The sequence below is a fragment of the Mytilus galloprovincialis genome, chromosome 1 (assembly GCF_965363235.1).
Source record: "Mytilus galloprovincialis chromosome 1, xbMytGall1.hap1.1, whole genome shotgun sequence".
In the NCBI taxonomy this organism is placed as follows: domain Eukaryota; kingdom Metazoa; phylum Mollusca; class Bivalvia; order Mytilida; family Mytilidae; genus Mytilus; species Mytilus galloprovincialis.
In genome coordinates this window covers 101,211,567-101,231,559 of record NC_134838.1, presented here as the reverse complement: position 1 = coordinate 101,231,559, position 19,993 = coordinate 101,211,567, and the positions used below count along the sequence as shown (strand labels likewise).

General features: G+C 31.1%; 1 protein-coding gene across 4 annotated transcripts in view; it reads left to right on the top strand.

Moving 5' to 3' along the window:
• Positions 1–16,814, top strand: part of LOC143047451 (sperm flagellar protein 2-like) — a 38,525-nt gene extending 21,711 nt beyond the window's left edge. For all 4 annotated transcript variants that reach the window (XM_076220526.1, XM_076220533.1, XM_076220520.1 and 1 more), the window contains 25 exons: positions 158–261; positions 495–748; positions 1,231–1,366; positions 1,611–1,752; positions 3,756–3,827; positions 4,149–4,221; positions 4,535–4,678; positions 4,939–5,084; positions 6,397–6,524; positions 6,776–6,842; positions 7,271–7,597; positions 8,168–8,430; positions 8,705–8,906; positions 9,148–9,343; positions 9,764–9,853; positions 10,488–10,626; positions 11,923–12,022; positions 12,499–12,606; positions 12,869–12,997; positions 13,377–13,559; positions 14,191–14,319; positions 14,720–14,844; positions 15,203–15,383; positions 15,841–15,966; positions 16,485–16,814. In XM_076220526.1, the coding sequence (XP_076076641.1) occupies positions 158–261; positions 495–748; positions 1,231–1,366; positions 1,611–1,752; positions 3,756–3,827; positions 4,149–4,221; positions 4,535–4,678; positions 4,939–5,084; positions 6,397–6,524; positions 6,776–6,842; positions 7,271–7,597; positions 8,168–8,430; positions 8,705–8,906; positions 9,148–9,343; positions 9,764–9,853; positions 10,488–10,626; positions 11,923–12,022; positions 12,499–12,606; positions 12,869–12,997; positions 13,377–13,559; positions 14,191–14,319; positions 14,720–14,844; positions 15,203–15,383; positions 15,841–15,966; positions 16,485–16,553 (3,633 nt within the window). In that variant the 3' untranslated portion in view covers positions 16,554–16,814. The remainder of the gene's footprint in view (positions 1–157; positions 262–494; positions 749–1,230; positions 1,367–1,610; positions 1,753–3,755; positions 3,828–4,148; positions 4,222–4,534; positions 4,679–4,938; positions 5,085–6,396; positions 6,525–6,775; positions 6,843–7,270; positions 7,598–8,167; positions 8,431–8,704; positions 8,907–9,147; positions 9,344–9,763; positions 9,854–10,487; positions 10,627–11,922; positions 12,023–12,498; positions 12,607–12,868; positions 12,998–13,376; positions 13,560–14,190; positions 14,320–14,719; positions 14,845–15,202; positions 15,384–15,840; positions 15,967–16,484) is intronic.
• The last annotated feature ends 3,179 nt before the right edge of the window (positions 16,815–19,993 follow it).

Genomic DNA, 19,993 nt, shown 5'->3' with positions numbered 1-19,993 from the left:
TTATTACCTCTTATCTCCTCTATGATAAACTTGTGTGTTGTCAAGTGACAGAATTTCCCAGTTTTAGAAGTAGGTGACATATCTAAACCCTGAAATTTCAGAATTATATTTGTCATTCTGTGTGCTTTTAGTACAAATGATTGTATTGTCATTTCAGCCAACGCCTAAAGCCAAGCTAGGTGCCAAAGCCCAGAAGTATCTGAAAAGAGGTGCCCCAATTGATGACCAGGTTATTGTAGATATAATTGTTGAGGCTATTAGGTAAGTCTTACAAAAATACTGTTTATTTTCTTAAGAATAATTCAGACTCTACAAATAGAATTTGAAGGAACAAACAGATTAAATGTGTTTTAACCTTTTATGCCTTACAAAGTAATTCTAAAACTTTATGTATTTTATGGAACATGTTAATCTCTGTAATGTTTTGCAAATTTATAAGACCAAACAATACCTTCCAGTGCAGACTTAAGATATATTCAGTCTTGCTTTTATAGGAATATACCAGAGGGAACAGGTTGGATTTTAGATGGTTTCCCATCAAATTATAACCAAGCTAAAGTGTTGGAGAAAGCTCTTACAGGATTTGGTGCTGCAGACGGCAAGGACAAACAAAAATCAAAGAAATCTAATTTAGTCCCTGACCCAAGACCAGCCCCACCGCCTGCAGACCCAGCCAGTGGAATAGATGTTGTCATTAAGTTTGAAATAAGTGATGAACTCTGTCTCAAAAGAGCTGCAGGGCGTTACCGTAAGTCAACTATGTTTTTTATCTGAAGTAGAATCTGTGTCATTAGTTGGAATAGTATATACTTTTTTTGTGTGTTTTTTTTTAGCTCACCTGGCCCAAAGCCCCAAGTGAGCTTTTGTCATCTTTTGGCATCTGTCTCTGGATTGCTCGTCATCCTTTTAAGAAACTATGTTTAGTGATGTATTTTGCAATGTACTGATGTCATGATAATACTGTAAACCATCTTAATTTTGTAGATTTTTCCCCATTCAGCCCTTTTTAGCTCACCTCACGACATGTTTGTCATTTCTAATTATGCTGATGTTTAATTAAAAGATTCCTGATGAACTTTCCAAATGAATATATACATTTTATAAGTATTTAGTCTGTTTTTAATTAAAAAATGAATCTGAATCTGTTTTTTTTGTTCAATTTTTGTATGTAAGATACTCATGCTGTGGTTTTAAAATTAATTTTATAAACTATATTTATATCAATTCTAGACACTGTACAAGGGGATGAAGAATTTCATCAGGAATTTAAACCTCCACCAGATGGCAGTGCTACAGGTGTAGGCAAACAGGAACAAGTTATACCTGTTGCTGACCAGGCTCATGACCAAGAACAGATACAACATAGGTTAGTATAACTGTTGGCACATTATTAGTTATAGTTGAATGATTCTGCTGTGCAAAACATGTAGAAATCTCAAATCAATGATAAAAAGTATGAGGAAATTAGTACAGTAATACAGATGTCTCTCTTTTCTATGAACAATTGTGAATATATCACTTACATGAATATTTTATTTTATTCATATTTGAGTGTGACAGATTAATTTAATAGCAATTTGTATTCAACATGAAGTGTATTTTTGTTGCAGAATAACAGGATTTTTAGATGCATGGCCAAAATTAGAAAAATGGTATGCTAAGTTTGGTACACTTAAAGTTGTGGATGCAACACAAGAAGAAAAGACTGTATATCTGGAAGTTGATAGAGTTCTTGAGGATACACTTGATAAGGTAAGATTTGAATTTTAGCTCAGAAAATAAATCATTGTCAATGTTTTTTTTTTTTTTTTAAACACAAAAGTACATGCAGTATCATTTAGGTTTTGTTTTCAATGTCATCTTTCCTGGCGATTGAGATAACTGTTGAAATTTTTTTCTTTACTTTTCAACCAATAGTTCTATGATCTTGAATACCGGTATAAAATCATGATAAAAATATGTGAATACCCACTTCAAAACTTATTGTTTTTGTCAAGCAATAAAATTCTATTTTTTCCGTATTTTACTTTTAAATGGACTTAGATTTTCTGCCAGGAAACAACACATTCACAGTTATACTATTTTGGATTTGTAACAAAATTGGACAGAAGCATGTTAATGATCAAAAGCTAGTATCTAGAAGGAAATTTTGTAAAAATAAAATTCCATTTTTTTTTTTCGTATTTTACTTTTAGATGGACTTAAATTTTCTGCCAGGAAACAACACATTCACTCTGTAGTTAAGCTTTTAAAATTTAACTTTCTTATACTATTTTGGATTTGTACCAAACTTGGACAGAAGCTTGTTTATGATCAAAAGCTAGTATCTAGAAGGAAATTTAGTTTTTGTCGAGCCTGCAACTTTTGTTGCAGAAAGCTCGACATAGGGATAGTGATCCGGCGGCGGCGGCTACGGCGGCGGCGGCGGTGTTAGCTTACTTCTTAAAAGCTTTATATTTTAGAAGGTGGAAGACCTGGATGCTTCATACTTTGTATATAGATGCCTCATGTTACGAAGTTTCCGTCAGTCACATGTCCAATGTCCTTGACCTCATTTTCATGGTTCAGTGACCACTTGAAAAAAAAGTTCAGATTTTTTGTAATGTTGAATTCTCTCTTATTATAAGTAATAGGATAACTATATTTGATATGTGCGTACCTTGAAAGGTCCTCATGTCTGTCAGACAGTTTTCACTTGACCTCGACCTCATTTCATGGGTCAGTGAACAAGGTTAAGTTTTGGTGGTCAAGTCCATATCTCAGATACTACAAGCAATAGGGCTAGTATATTCGGTGTATGGAAGGACTGTAAGGTGTACATGTCCAACTGGCAGGTGTCATCTGACCTTGACCTCATTTTCATGGTTCAGTGGTTATAGTTAAATTTTTGTGTTTTGGTCTGTTTTTCTCATACTATATGCAATAGGTCTACTATATTTGTTGTATGGAATGATTGTGAGGTGTACCTATCTAGCGGGCAGATGTCATGTGACCTTGACCTCATTTTCATGGTTCAGTGGTCAAAGTTAAGTTTTTGAGTTTTGGTCTTTTTATCTAATACTATATGCCATAGGTCATCTATATTTGGTGTATGGAAATATTTTATGATCTTTATGTCAGTCGCGCAAGTTTTATTTGACCGTGACCTCATTTTCACGGTTCATTGCACAGTGTTAAGTTTTTGTGTTTTGGTCTATTTTTCTTAAACTATAAGTAATAAGTCAACTATATATGTTGTATAGAAGCATTGTTAGCTGTACATGTCTGCCTGGCATGGTTCATCTGACCTTGACCTCATTTTCAAGGTTCATTGGTCTTTGTTTAGTTATCTTGGTTAATGTTAAGTTTATGTGACAGTTGTATTAAAGCTTAGCTTTATACTTAGGACTATCAACATAATATCAATGATTAGTATAGAAGGCGAGACATTTCAGCGTGTGCACTCTTGTCTTCCAGTTGACATTACATTTAGTCTGCAATTAAAAGTTTTTAAACAGTATTAGATTCATAAACTATCCTGGATTTTTACCAAACTTGGACAGAAGCTTCTTACAATTTAAAGATAATATCAACAGGAATATTTTATTGATTTATTTCCTATTTTTGTTGCGCCTGTGATCAACAGAAAAAGTAGGCAAGACAGTGGGTTCCGCGGAACCCTTACAATTTTTTTTATTCATAAGTGAATTTCTTATTTCAGTTTCATTATGAATTTGTAAAATAAAATCCTTTATTTATTCTTTTTTTTTTTGTAGCTTCTAGGTAGAAATCAACCAGAAATTTCTGAAACAGCTGATATTCCACCAGTAGAAGAAAAGAAAGAAGTTGTTAGTATTTAGTATTTATATACATTTATACATAACAAAAATGTTTAAGGAAGGTGTAATTATTGGATAAAATTTATTCATTACAAACTAGCACAGTTAAGTTTCAGATGGTAACAAACTTGCCTTTGTAAACAATATTAACAGCTATTGATAGTTTGTCAATGATAATATGAAATACAAAACTATGGGCATAAAGACAGATAAAAGAGAAAGCACAACTAAACCAACCACTTTTATAGTAGATTTGATAGCCTGTACTAGTGATATTGCCTTTCTTCAGTTAAATGGTAAACTTTCCTCATGACTTCTAATCTATTTTAGCCACCACCAGAACCAGAAACACCAAAAGAAGAACCTGAAGTTAAGTCCAGATCACCGTCTGGTTCAAGAAAAGGTAAAGATGGCACATTTTCTCAAGTCTATCATCAATTAAGATATTATTAATTGACAAACAAACAAAAATGGTGAAAATTAGATCTCTTTTTTATCAAATTGATGTTTTCATAGAAAATGCATGAAGAATTAACATTGGAATTGAACCATGGGCATATGGTCACTCAATATTGTAAGCTCTAGATTTCAAAGAGAAAATATTTTTTTTTTATTTCAACAGTTTATTTTGAAAAAGAAAGTTATTGCTTCGATGTGTATGATATATAAATCCACACGATATAATTTCACATTCTATACATTGTTGTTTTTATTAGGTTCTGGAAAGAAAGGGTCAAGGCCAGGATCCTCTCGAAGTAAATCACCAAAGGATAAGGACAAGAAAAGAGACAAATCAGGTTCCCCTAAACGAGGAAGTGGAAAGAAATCGGATACAGGAAGTGCCAAAAAAAGTAGTAGGAGTGAGTAGAAATAATAATGATCATAGCATTCCACACTTTTATCTAGTTTGTTGACTGACTTTATGTGATACAGCAACACACATTCTGCTCTCTGAAATTGTTATCAGTAAAAAAGACAAATTTAGATTATATAGTTTTGATGTTTTTGATGTTCTTTGTTTTGTATATATTTGCAATCCCCTCCCTGGAAAACATTACTTCAACAGACCACAATTTAGACTATTAAAATGTATAAGTTCATGAAACATATTGTATTTTAGTGGGTTCACCGAAAGGCAAGAAAGGATCTGGTAAGAAGAAGACTCCTGAACCTGAGCCAGAACCTGAACCACAAGAACCTACAGGACCACCTCCACCAGAACCAGGTTCAGAAGAATGGAATTTTGTTGATCTACCTTTGCAAGAAGTATGTATCAGTTCTTAACTATTTTGAATAACCTTTAAATTTGTGTAATTGGATCCTTTTGCAGAATAAAAAAATAATAAACTTCAGCTAAAATGGTTTACATTATAGATGATCAAATCAATGATATTAAATATTGTTTTAACTCTAATATTTTATAGTTCAAAGTTGTCAGTGCTATTGATAACAAACTAAGAATAATATTTTGTGATATATTACACAATGAATTTTTCTTTTAAATTAGACCTTTAAGGGGAGATAATTTAATTAAAGTACAGTCGAACCTCGTTGTGTGGAACTCGGTTGTGTCGAAAACTCAGATGAGTCGAAGTAATTTTTCGGTCCCGACATAATTCCTGTTTGATCAATGCATTTTAACCTCTGATGAGTCGAACTCGGATGATTCGAATTCTCGGTTAAGTCGAGGTAATTCTTAAGTCCTGTCGATGTAAAATTGATGTAAATTGACCCCGATGTCTCGAAGTTCAAAATTTAAAAAAAAAATCGAAAGAAATAAAAACTTTAAAAATAAAATTCATAACGGATGTTTTTCTTGTTTAACCTATTCATTTCCATAAGTGATTAAAGCTGTGTAAATTCCATAAGTGATTAAAGCTGTGTAAACATACTTGTTTGTAAAACAGTTAAAATGACATGTTTATGATGACCGATAATCAACACCTTGTTCATCGTCCAAGCGGAACTTGAATGTGCTGAACCTATTTCACTTGGTATAAAAACGAAACAAATTTTAATGACCCAAGCTGAGTTTAAATTAACCATTAGAATAAGAACAATAATTAAAAGGATTAAAATATTTTATTAATTATTATGAGTCAGTCTTTTTAATCTATGAACATGCACTGTTCACATTCTTTAAAGATTAGTTATAAAAATATTTTCGCGAGTGATTCCATAATTTATAGTGACTGACCTTTGTAAATATTTGTGTATTGATTTTATTTGTGAATGTTGTGTTTTGAATCTTAAAAATACGGAACATAAATACACAATCATATATTATCATATCGAAAAAAGCACAATGATCAATAAACATGCATCTAGTTTACAGAAATCACATATTGGTATTTCATACATTTCAAATATATGACGTCGCACTCGACCTCGGATGAGTCGAACCTCGGATGAGTCGAATACTTTCGTCTGGTCCCTTCGACTTCGACACAACGAGGTTCGACTGTATTACAGAGTGTATTTTTTTGTGAGTTCACTCAGTTTTAGTTTATCTACCATATTTGACATTTGTTTGCTCCCTTTCAAGCAAATCAGTAGTAAGTATTCGTTTACTTTTCAGACACTGGCAGAAATACTTTCAAAGTATTGGGAAGATATAGAAAAAGAATATGTGACTAACAGCAAATATGTATTTAGAAAAGTGCGAGATGAGCGAGAAAATATCTATAGATACTTTTATCAAATCAGGTAAGAAATTGTATTATTCTATTATTGCTTAGAAAAGGTTTTACAAAACTTTGATATAAGAATCGTATTCAGTTCATCCATTCAACCTTAACTATTACCTCAAACAGCTTTGGAATACAAATTTACACTTGTGAGTTTTATAAGTGGTAGAAAAGTTAGAATGGTGAAATTCAGAAATTAAAATATTTTATGAGTTACATACATTTCAAAGATTTAAAAATGCTAATAATCATGTGTTGAAATGTTTCCAGGAAAGATTACATGGCATATCTAAGAAGACCAGATAATAAACAAGTCTACATATCCCAGTGGCAAAAGGTATGATTTTAGCTAGAAAGTTTTCAGCAGTATTCAATCATATTTAGTAAACCTTGCTCAAAAGCACATCACCTGTAAAAAATATAATTCTTAAAATCAAGTTCCAAGGGTTTTGAATAATAGCAATTCCATTAACATTGTACAATTTTATGCCCCATTTATGGGCATTATGTTTTCTGGTCTGTGCGTCCATCTAATCGTTTGTCCGTCCGTTCGTTCGTCACGCTTCAGGTTAAAGTATTTGGTTGCGGTAGTTTTTGATAAAGTTAAAGTTGTAAATTAAATACAATTACATTGAATGAATAAAATGAATTCTGTTACAATATGTGCAAAAACTTTCTATGAACTCATAAAATGCTGTTATAAAAAGTTGATTTAAATTTCAAATTTGTAATTAATGTCATTAAATCATTAAAATATCCATTTAGGAATACAATGAGATACCAGACGACATGAGAGAGGATGAAGAAACAAAAGCAGAACTACATCAACGTGTTGATGATTTACGAGAGGCTCTGTGGAGTATATCAGATGAAAGGAAAGTTCAAGCAGAGAATGAAAGACAGAATATAGTCAATGATGGTTGGTTAGACGATAGGCTTGGTGTTCTTAGTAACTTCTATATCACAACAATGCAGGCTGAAGTAGATAGATATCAGGACACTGTCAGGTTGATGAAGGATTACTACAGAGGAATGGATGGTCAGATACCTGATGAACTTAATGCTAATTATGCAAGATTACCACTAATTGAGGTACAATAGAAAATATTTCTTATTTCAATCTTTATTTCAAAAAATGTATACTGCCTTTTATATAGTACAGAGCTTTTATGCTATATAGAATATACATAAAAATGAAAGATCTTATTCAGACCAATAATATGTATTTATGTTTAATTTAGTAATCTGATTATTATTTTATATAGAATATAGATGGGGAAAATGGTCTAGAAAATACATGTAATACTTTCAGGTGGAGATAATTCAAAACTTTTAATACAAATTTTAGCTTTTTTTTTTTCCTCAATATTACAGCAAATCTTCGTTGGCTCTGGAATATGTTTTAGTCCATTCATTGCTTCCTCATTCAAATCAAAATATTTTCATTAAGCTCAAAGTCTTTAGAATGTTTGAAACTCATGATTCCAAAATATATTGCATAGTACCCTTAACATTATAACCAATTTATACACGAAACTATACCTAAAATTTTCCAAAAAGTATTCATACTCATATAATGATTATAAAAGTATAAGACAAATATAAATGACAGTATATTACTAAAAAGAAACAGCATATTTGAATTCAAATTTGACATTGCAGCTTCCTGTGGAAAGACCACCACCACCAGAAATACCAGCTAGTGAAACTGGATCTGCTCCTCCATCACGACCTAAATCTGGAGAAAGCAGTAGGTCACAATCACCTAAATCTCCAAAAGGAAGTAGGTCATCATCTGCTAAAAAGAGGTCACAGTCACCTAAAGAAAGAAAATCAAGGACACCATCTGCTAAAAAGAGAGATAAGAGTAAAGAAAAGAAACCTGTGGAAGAACAGCCTATAGCTGAAGAAGGAGACAAGAAAAGGTTAAAAAGGAAGAAGCCTGTTCTATCTAATGATTTTTATGATTAAATATAAGAAAATGCAAAACCATTGTTTCTTCAATCCCTCCTTAATTCCAATTTTTCTTTTTTTGTTTTAATTTTTCTAATGGTAGCTAGTAACAAAGTGCACAATATTAGCATTTTTCTAATTGAAGTTGTCTCCCATTTTGAATCAATGAAACAAAAGGAAATTCCAATACATAGATTTCAATTGTTATTTACTCTTTTAATATTCCATACTTAACATACATTGCAGAATACCACTGGTGCCTCGTCGACCTGTCTCTCCTGATGCTGATGCTAAAGCAGGTGCCGCAGCTGCTGCCGGTAAAAAGGACAAAAAAGGTGGTAAGAAAGATGATGCTAATGCAGCCGAGAGTCCTCAACCTCCAATGGATCCAGATGAGAGATTGATATTTGATGCTTATCAAACTGCCACTGGCACACTAAGTAGCATTGTGAGTACATTAAGGGTATCATTTCTATCAAACAAACACAGTAAGAATTATGTTGTATGTATTAATCTTTAGACTAAACTTTTTTTAATACAGAATTTTTAATCACTATCTATCTCATCAGCCATTTTTGAACTGCCAGCAGTTCCTATTCTAGAAATGTTACTTGTCATAATTTTAAGTTATAGTGATAAACTTTGAATTTCAAAAGAAAACATTATTTTTGTATTTTTTTAACTTCCAGTTACAAAATGAGCAAGCTGCTAGAGAGCAAGAGGAAGAGGCAGAGAGAAAAAGAGAAGAAGAAAGAGAAAGAGAAAAGGCAGCAGCTACTGCTGCAGCAACCAAGAAAGGTGGTAAAGCTGACAAGGGGAAAAAGGGGAAAAGTAGAAGTCCATCTCCGAAGAAGAAGAAAGAAGGGGAAGCTACTCCAACACCAGGTAATGGCCAAGTTTATCTCTTTTTTCAGTTTTAACTATTCACTATAAACATATATAGACATAAAATTAACGATGACCAGTGGGACAAGATGTACAAGTAAATGTACATGGCTGAAGTCGTCAGTTTAAGCCCTTTAATGACAATTTTTACATGTTTTGGGGCAAACACTATAGAAGATTGAGATAAATAAACAGAACAAAAGAACAGGTTGAACAAAGAAATTTTAATCATAAATAATATTTTTGTCTAAAATGTTGGAGAGTGTCTATTGATGAAGATGCACATAACCCTCTAGGTGAGTGATGCAAGCTCTATTGAACCTCTTAGTTTCTACATTGTTAAAATTTATTCAATAAGCAATATTATTTATTTGTATTTCAATGATGTATTCAGACATAATTGTATCTTTCTTCTTTTAGTGTCAGAATCAGAAAGTGAAGAAGATAGAGAAAAGAAAGAGAAGAAAAATAGAATGAAAGAAGAGTATTACTTCGCCATACAAGAAGAAGGTAAAGGAACATTTCCTGTATTTTTTACCAAAAAGATAATAAATAGGTGATACCTGTAATAATACTGTTGTCATCTGAAGCTTTCTTCAAACAGTTGAAAAGTTTTTCGTAATGGGAAGAATGAATAAATAGTGAAATGAATTATAAATTTTTCTTGAAAACAGCAGTTTTTTTGTTAGATCTTTTTTTATTGTAGAAAAGCTGTATATGAAAATGAAAGTAAATTACAGGTTTATAAATTCACTTGGATTTTTTTTTTTTGCAACTGTATAAAAAAAACAAACAAAAGAACTGAAATATAAGGGGAGAAATTTTCCAGACAATTTTTGTTATTACTTAATCAGTTGCTTAACGAATGAATACGAATACTTTATTTCTCATAAAACTACATTATGCTAATGTAACAAAGACGAGTATATTATTAAAGCACTAGAACTCACCTAGTTAGCGATCCATTAACCAAAAAAGCCTCTAAATTGCATTTTCACAGAAAAAACATAAGTCAGTTATTACATTGTGACCACATATCAGTCCTGTTGATTACCAATTTGGTGCTCGACAATAGTTAAAGCTTATTTTTTTTAATATAAAGACTGCTTTAACACTTTTATTTATACTACATTTATTTTATTAGAAACTGCCTGCAAGACAAGACTGGAGTTAATAAAACTTCATGCTTGTGGTGTATTACAAGACTTAAAGAACAAAGCAGATAATGCTTACAAAGATATGAATGATTGGTTAGGTGCTAGATTCCTTAAAGAAAATGAAAGGTAAGATATTCTGAAGGGACATATATTACCACATTAGATAACATGAGTACAATATGAAGGTAGTACCTTTCATGGGAAGTTATTGACAAATTATATCACCACTGTAGTAGTGGGAGTTATACTGCATTTACATTGTTTGTCTGTTTTTTTTGTAACCCAACAAATATTTTCATCACACTTTCCTTGGTACTACTGAAAATAATGACTTCATATTTAGTCAGTAGTTAATAGTGGTGATTTGTATCCTCTGATGACGTACCTGAACAGCTGGACTTCTATTTCCTGTTTGCCGTATTTTTAAGTATGTTAAAAGTACTTCAAAATATTTGTCATACATTTCTCCAGTGTTACTGAACAGAATTACATCATATAAGTCAGTTTACTGACAGTGATGAGTTGCAATGTGTGAGCTTTTTTAAGATCTATTAGACATCTAATACCTTATTCAATACTTTGAATTGTGAATAAGGATAAGATTAGAACCACAACATTTGCAATTATTTGTTTACTGTAGAATTTTGTAAAGCAGAGTTAATAAATCAAAGAGAATCTTATACTTTATGAAATATTAATGTATCTATGAATAACTTTTTTAACAAATGAATAGTTTGTGTTCACATCTCTTTAAAATGTTTATCACTGCAAACAAAAAATGTTTATTGAATAATATAGGATTATATGGTCTTCTTTTTCTATCCTCAAGTCCAGCGTAAGTTTTCTTTAACCATATACCTATTTTTTAATTTTTTTTCACAAAGACCGTAAGTTTATTATTGTGTATACTCATTGATAGAATGAGAATTGATGTATATTGTGTTAAGCATGGTCTGTTAATCACAAATGTTGGCTCTATCTTCACATTTTGTAAATGTGTACTTAAGTCACCTTAATACACCATGGAAATGTTAGGATATGTCACTATATTTATTAAAAAGTATAAATGCATTAATGTTGTTTCAACTGATAATTTGAATTTAATACTGTTAAATAATGATTCTGTTCCAATATCATTTTTATGTGGAAATGAAATTTAGTTATAAGTCTTCAAACTAGCAAACTGGTGAAACTTTTCTAGCCAATTTCAAGGGTGAGTTTATATTTTAATAGTATAAAATATATACTTTGTAATTGAATAATTTAGAACCCACTTACAATGAATTTACATTTCCGATTCATTTGAAGATTATAAATGATATATCTAATTATAAGGCACATACAGTAAGTATCAAAAATAGTTTTGACTTCCATACCAATTCTAATGATATTTTGATATTAAATTTGTTCTATTTTTAACAGTGTTGACCATATGTCAGAAGTTATGAGGAATGCTGTTGAAGAAAAGAAACCATTGAAACAAGAACTAGTGATAAAACAAGAAGATTTCTTACTTAATGATGTGAGTAACATTTTATAAAGTATAAACACTTATACTAAAACTCTGTAGCTTTTCATACCTTTTAAGATGGTTTATTAATTCATGGTTGTTTTCCTGTCAAAATTTGAATTAGACCTTGATTTTATTTTTATAATAAGATTTTTACACTTAATGTTGCTTTTTTGTATTCTGTATTCTGTATTTTATTTTTTATTTTTTATACAGAAATGCTATTTATACTCAACTTTTCTGTTGTTTGTTTAGACTCCCAATACTACTTTTAAGAAAGGAGAAAGAAAAAAAAATCATTCCCGAAAATTAGGCTAGAAATTTCCAAGTCTTTTTCAAGTTTTAATATTCTTGTACAGGATGTATTGTGGTATACCATTGTCTGTCTGTCTGCTTGCCTATACTTTGTACAATATCTTAAATTTTCTTTAAACAACTTTCATGAAATATAAACACATTACTAACATTTTTACCACTCTGATTTTTAGGACTTGAAGGTTTTGAAGACCCCATGTCCAGCCACTCCGCCACCACTTGAGGAGGAACCCAAAGCTGACATGTTTACAGTCAAACAACTTTATCAACTATTTAAGCAGGTAAATCAGAAAGAATTTACTTAAATGAATGCTTGAATTTTAAGGTACATTTTCAACAAGTTAAAACAACCATCATCATTCACCTTAAAAGTTTGTGTTATAATCTCTGTGGTAAAAATCTCTTGAGGTTGTACTCAGTATGAAAAAAATTGATGGAGGTATAATTTTAAGGTCACCGTTTTTATCCACACTTATTTAAATATTGAATCTTCCCCCTTCTTATGCAATATAAATGTACCATTCATTTCAATTGTGTTTTCAGTTCCAAGAGACAGCCCCAACTGGTGTGTTATCTAAGCAGTCATTTATTGAAACATTTGAGACCATGGTGGGTGTTGCCTTTGGAATGGAACAACTTCCAGATCATTGGATGAATATAAATCCAGTACAGGTAAGAAATTCGAAATACAATATAGATGTTCTTGTATACCTGTAATTGCACTGTTTGAAAATACATAATCAAGTACTGTTAAAGTCCAAATTAATACATTGTTTTCATAATTATGACTAAACATGAGACGGGATAGATTTTGAAAAAATTAAAACCCACATGTGCTTATCCTACTAAATAACTCTTTTATATCTGTATTTTCAGTAACCTTATACATTTGACTAAATTAATATTGATTTTCGAAAATATACTTTCATTGTGTTTTTGTAATCTGTAATGAAAATTTGAAAAACACACCAGCCATGATGTAGGCAAGGGTGCTGAATTAGACACCAACAAACAATTAATCGTGTATTTGATTATTATTTTATAAATACAGGTACAAGAATTGGCCAATGCTTTGTCATCAGATGGAGAGTATGTAGATTGGAGAAGATGTTTGTTATCTATCTCACTCCCAATACCAATACCTACACAATCTGATTTACTGGCTACTCTACAGAAATTTAAAGAAATGGACCAAAAGTCTACAGGATTTGTAACCAGGGAACAGTATGATAGGGTAAGATACAGATTTATATCATTATTTAAAGGATGTTGATCTACCACCAAAGCTGTTTTCAATGCTTCTTATAAAAATAAGGAGATGTGGTATGATTGCCAATGAGACAACTATCCACCAATGTTCAAATGAAATGGATGCAAGCAATTATAGGCAACAGTGAAAATTAATGAGAAAAACCCATACCGTATAGTTAGCTTTAGAAGGCCACAACAAGAAAAAAATGAAAAAATTCAATTGAGAAAACTAAGTGACGAATTGAACATTTTTTAAATTGTTATTTAAGATAATTTTTGCTTGCTTATTTTTTTTAAATGGGACTATTGGTAATTTCAAGTAATAATGAAAATATTTATGTAAGAATTAGTGCAAAACTTATATCATTCCCTTTGTACTGGGTAATTTAAAGGGAGATAATTTTTGCGAATCTCTGCTCTTTATTGTGCTTCTACTAAAATTTTGATTTTTAAGTTTTTGTTGTTAAAAGCAAATAAATGTGCGCAATAGATTCTATAAAAAGGAATATTTTATAATGACTTATGTTGTGAAATATATTCTTGATTTTGTGCAGGTTGTGTAGTCATTGATACACAATTTTTTCCCAATACAATGTATGTTTTATCTTCAATAGATGGATCTATGGTTTGGTTCAATGGAAGATGGAACAGGGTTTAATAGACTGGTTCATTTGAAAGCTGAATTATTTGATTTCTTTGCTGACCATACCAAAACTCCAGTTGTTATGGATTACATTAGTATGGTTAGTAATAGCTAGTGGCTACAGTATTTAAATTTTTAATTAATTCCATATTGCATACCAGTGTTCAGTAAGCACAGTGCTTGGGACAAATAAAACATTTGTAAAATGTTTGGGTTGAATAAAATAGTTTTCTGAAAAGTATAGAAAGCTGATAATTTTCCTTCTTTTGTTAATACACATGTACCTATATATTCTGCATGTTAGCTGTTCATTTAACAATAACGCAATATACTGTCAGCAGTGGCTTAATCAAACTTTGCTAAAATTTTGTTATGAATTCCATAGATTTAGGAAAATTTGTGATAAAAAAGTAAACATATGTTATTTGTTGATATATTTTGGAACCAATCACAGTTATGGTTTCCTGTATTCTTATTTTCATTTTCCCATTTTTTTTCAGCTTATGTACTTCAGTGCACATTCATACCCACATGAAGGTTTCTTAAGAGCTTTATCAGTATCCTGTGGTCACCATATGCCTAGGCTAGGAAAATTAGATCCACGACCTCCAAGTGTTTCAGAAAGGTAATGTTATAGATGGTGTTTTTTTTACAATTTTTAAGATAATCAGGAAATAAAAAATCCTCACACATTTAAAAAAAAAACTGTATTCAGTTATTTGATGGAATCTGTGAAGAGTTTCTTGCACTATACTGGTATAACCTCTTGAAGATAATCAACGAATAAAAAAATTATAAAATCTTTTGGACTTGTTCAGTAAATCAGCACTATTATTCAAGTAAGATTATAAAATAGAGTATTTTAGCATTACTTGACAGTAATTTTCTATCTTACCTAACCCTCATTTTCAGTGACAAGGTGTTACTTAATCAACATATAAAATAAAGTTCATATACAAATGTTTTGCTTTACTTTTTTACAGTAATTTAGACAGTTTAGATGACCCCTCACCACCTCCAGCAGCAGACGACATACCAGTTGATGCAGTAGATGCCCAGGTTCCACTGGATTCCCTGTACAGAGTTCTACATCATGGTGAAAGTGCTAAGGGAGACAGTCATAGATTTAGTGTGTCGGCAGATCCAGAAGATGCTACATCAAGGGTAAAGAAATATTTTATTACATTTTTTTTTAAATCTTTTCCAATTTCACTACTATACTTAAAGATGCTATATCAAGGGTATAGACATATTAAGTTACATTCTTTTAGAATCTTTTTTTTAAATCTTTTTTTTTTTTATCAATTTCATCTCTACATCAAAAGATCATTGACAAATAGAAAGTGTACAATACATCAATAGTATCTCCCCTGCAAGTACTCTTCATTTTACCTTTCATTACACAATATTTCTTTCAATTATATCATCAGCAGGTTTTTTGTGTTTTCATGTTCTGAAAGTAATGATAGAACTTAACTCTCAAGTATCTATTTTTTTAAGAACATTTGAAATTTTTTTCGGTCACATAACTGTTTTCTGTCAGTGAAAGTAGATTTAACAAAGAAAAGTATACACTTTTCCATAACAAATCTTATAATGTGTGTTTCTAATAATATTTCAGGAGAAACTTGCCGGAGTATATCAAGAACTTGGCAGTGAAGAAACTGAATCACTTCCCTGGAAAATACTAGTAGAACATCCATTGATTCAGGATATTGTACAAGCATGCCATACATTTAAATCAGTTGTAAGTAGTAACTTTTGATATTAAAGTTCTTCAATATTTTTCACCATGAACTATGAATTCTGATAGTTATAACATATCTATAATTTATGTATTCAATCTGAAAAGAATTTACAAACAGTCATATTGTGGTATACCATTGTCTAATATTTATTAATTTCTTGGTCCATCCATCTATCTGATATAAACAAAGAGATGTAGCATGGTTTCCAATGAGACAATTATCCAAGATCAAAGGACAAAAAATTAGAACAATTATAGGCCTTCATATGTTTTCCAACCCAAAGTTTTCCTCATAAGATTATAATGAAGCTTTTATGGTGTTGTGTTTAATAAAAAAAAAAAGAAAAAAAAGACAAGCACCTTTTGATTATAATAATGAGAAGATTTTTGTTGCGGAGCAATGGAATGTAAATTTGAGAATGAACGATGGTTTTCTAAATTTGATCTTAAATATATTTAACATTCAGTATTTTAATTATTTATGTAATATGTAAAAGTTGTCTTTAATCTGTTTACAGGATGTGAAAGCAATATTGAACAGTCCAAATGCAGAGATGGATTTACACAGTACAAAAACACTTGACTAATCTACAAATAAAATCTTTAATGGACAAACTGCATTTACAGATCTGAGTTCAATAATTCCTGTAAAAAAATGACTGTGATATTTTTGTGATAACATTATTTTTGTAAACATTCCGTCCTATGATATGTTTTACCAAACTTTCTGTATAAGTATCAAAAGAATATGCTGTGGACTTTTATACAATATATTATAATTTTATCAAAGCAATTTGTTTTTTACGGAATATTTATTTTATGTTTTAATTAAATTATTTGGAACTGATTGTGGTATATTATTTAACCTAAGTTAAAAAAGAATCATTAACAGTTTACATGGCAAGTTATTTTATATGAGGCATTTTGATATTGACCAAAAGAGCCTTGCTACTAGAACACAAACAGTTTGACAATAATGAAAACACATGTAGCCAAAAGTGGTGTCAGTCAATCACCTTAAATTATTGTAAAAATAAATATAAGAAATGTTGGAAATTTATCAATGAGACAGCAGCCAAATAACATAACATAATAGAAAAGACATCTAGCATTTGTCTATAGTTCAACATATTATCATTAAGTGTGAAGATATCATTTCCATATCAGCTGTCTCAATGGTTTTGTGGTATGCTTCCCCTGAGTGTTGGAGGTAGTTGGTTGAATCCTTAAGTGAAGATATCATTTCCACATCAGCTGTCTCAATGGTTTTGTGGTATGCTTCCCCTGAGTGTTGGAGGTAGTTGGTTGAATCCCATGCTGGGTCAAACCAAAAACTTGAAATTGGTGTTTGCATTTTGCCACTAAGCATGGTGTACTTAGATCTGACCAGTCTTAGATTTTATCTCCCGAGTCAGAATAGTGTGTCAATGTATGGTGACATGTTTCCCTGCAGTCTGGATCTTGTGAAGTAGCTATTATAAATCATCTGTCTCAGGGTGTTAATCTAGTACAAAGTAGTAGGATTGATATTCATCTCACAGTAACATGCTATCTTCCTGAAATGCATGTTATATTTGCCAAATGATTTTAAACACCAATACAATACTTCACATCATTATTGTTCTCCTAGTCTAGAAAAGTTGTGAATAAAGAGACCACAACAGGTTATAATTTATTTGCCTCCAAGACCAAATTCAGAAGTGGTAAAAAAGATACAAAAGGTGAGACCGGACGAATATTCCCCTAAAAAATATATGAAGATGTATAACCTTATATTTTGGTGAAACTAGTTTTTTTTTAACAACTGATTCATCGCATTTTGATATTGATCCAGTGGAATAATTTTATGTTGATAGAAGGATTTACACATAGAAAAAAAGATACACAGTACTAAAAATCACTTTAGCTCAATTATATACAAATTGCTGTAAGTAAAACTACTTGATAATACAGTAATAAAAAATGGCCCAGTAGTTATAACATGGCTACAACTAACTTGCTGATATAGGAAACAATCCTTCTTCCACTCTATAGTCACCTCCTCTACAACCATATTGATTTCATTCAGGAAAGGTTGTGAGTATTGCAGCAAAACATGCTTTTTGTGTAATTCTGAAAGTACTGTTTAAGGATTTTAATACATAAAAAGAGTATTACTCCATAAAAAAAAATGCACTTTAAATGAAAATCTGAAACTTCCCTTTTTTTTTTATAAAAAGTACATGTATTAAAAGTAAAAAGCCACTCTTTTTATGAAATTCATCAGCAATAAATCTCTTGACAAAAAGAAAGAGTCCATTTTTCGAGGGCATGAATTTCAAAATCAGTAAATATTAAAATAAGCGAAAAACTGGTGCCAACATATGCTCCACACATGAACATTCATTGAAAGAAAAAAAAGAAAAAAATACTGTATATGTGTGTCTTGTATTCAAGAGTACAAAATACTAGTATGTATGGAGAGACTAAATCATAAATATTCCTATATACGAATGTATTACAATCCAAAACAGGGTTCTCAAGTTAAAATATAAAAAACGATCACACATACCAAAGAATAAATGGAACAGGGAATATAAAATATCAGGTGTTTAGAAATCATTTCTGGACCCTTGTATTTTTTAGGCAAAGGTTTTAATGACTGACTTACCATTTGGGTATGGAAACACATGCATAGTAAAATTTTCAACTGAAATTGAAAGATGTATTTAATAGATTTCACTTTTAAAAACCAAAAATTTAAAGAATCCCATACTATGCATATATTGCTAATATCCTTCAATTTCAATAGCAACTTTGAATTTGATTTTTGGCCAACTGATTTAAAAGAAAGGCTTTCATCCTTTCTACTTTTAAACATTAAACTTTAATTCCACTGTGACCTTTACCTTTAACCTTATTAAAGCAACATAAAAAGTTACCACCCAGAATACAAATAATCTTAAGTAACAGAAATCTTGGACTTCGATCTATTCCCAACAAAATTAATATGCTTCCTTATGTCTTTGATTTATGTAATATTCATTCTAGTCTAGCAAGGGCACATCGATAACCAACTGGAAACCAATTGTTTTGGACATGCTGACGAATGGACAAAACAAACGAAGTGACTAAGCTCTAGTAATATTCAATAGAATTTCTTTTCTTTTATAACAACCACCTTAAATTTTCATTACAAGCAATCAAGTTACAGATCAAGTATAGAATACGTAATTGTAGTTTCACCCGATTATTTTTTTTTTTTTTATAGTAGGTAAATTGGTTCTTAAATAACTAAAGGACTTTTAAAAGTTATTTGTTTTTTTTATATTTTTTTAAGCAATTGTAGTTCCTTTCAATTTTTTGCGAATTGTATACATTTAAAATATTGTAGAGATTAAATGGTCAACGGGTCAGCAGGTCAACAAGTCAGTGGAGAGACAGGTCTGTTGGTTAACAGGTTAGTGGGTCGACAAGTCAGTGGAGAGACAGGTCTGCAAGTTAATAGGTTAGTGGGTCGACATGTCAGCAGGTCTGCAGCTTTTAGAAAGTTTCTAAGTGATGATATTTTATCGACCTGCTGACCTGCTGACTCAAAAATTCCAATTGTGGGAGACACATTATTTATTTACCTGTCAACTTGCTGTTCCGTAGGTGTAAGTTAGTTTAAGGGTTATGATTAGTCTGCTGCTTTTAAAAAGATTCTTAGTGGGAATATTTTATTGGTCTTCTGACTTGTCAACCTTTCAATTTGTTGACCTGTTGGTCTGTCTGCATGTGGACCTGATGACCTGTGTAAGTGTAGACCTGCTGACTCAATAATCCAATTGTTAGAGACAAATTATTTATATGCTGACCTATCGACCTGCTGACTTGTCGACCTGTCTACTTGCTGTCCTATATTGGGTTAGAATTAGTTGAAGGGTTAGGATTAGTCTGTGGCTTTTAAAAAGTTTATTAGTGAGTATGTTTTATTGGTGTGTTGGTGGCTGTGCCACAGGATTGTGTATGCGTCTAGTGTGGGTTGGAGCCATAGGCTCTGATACCA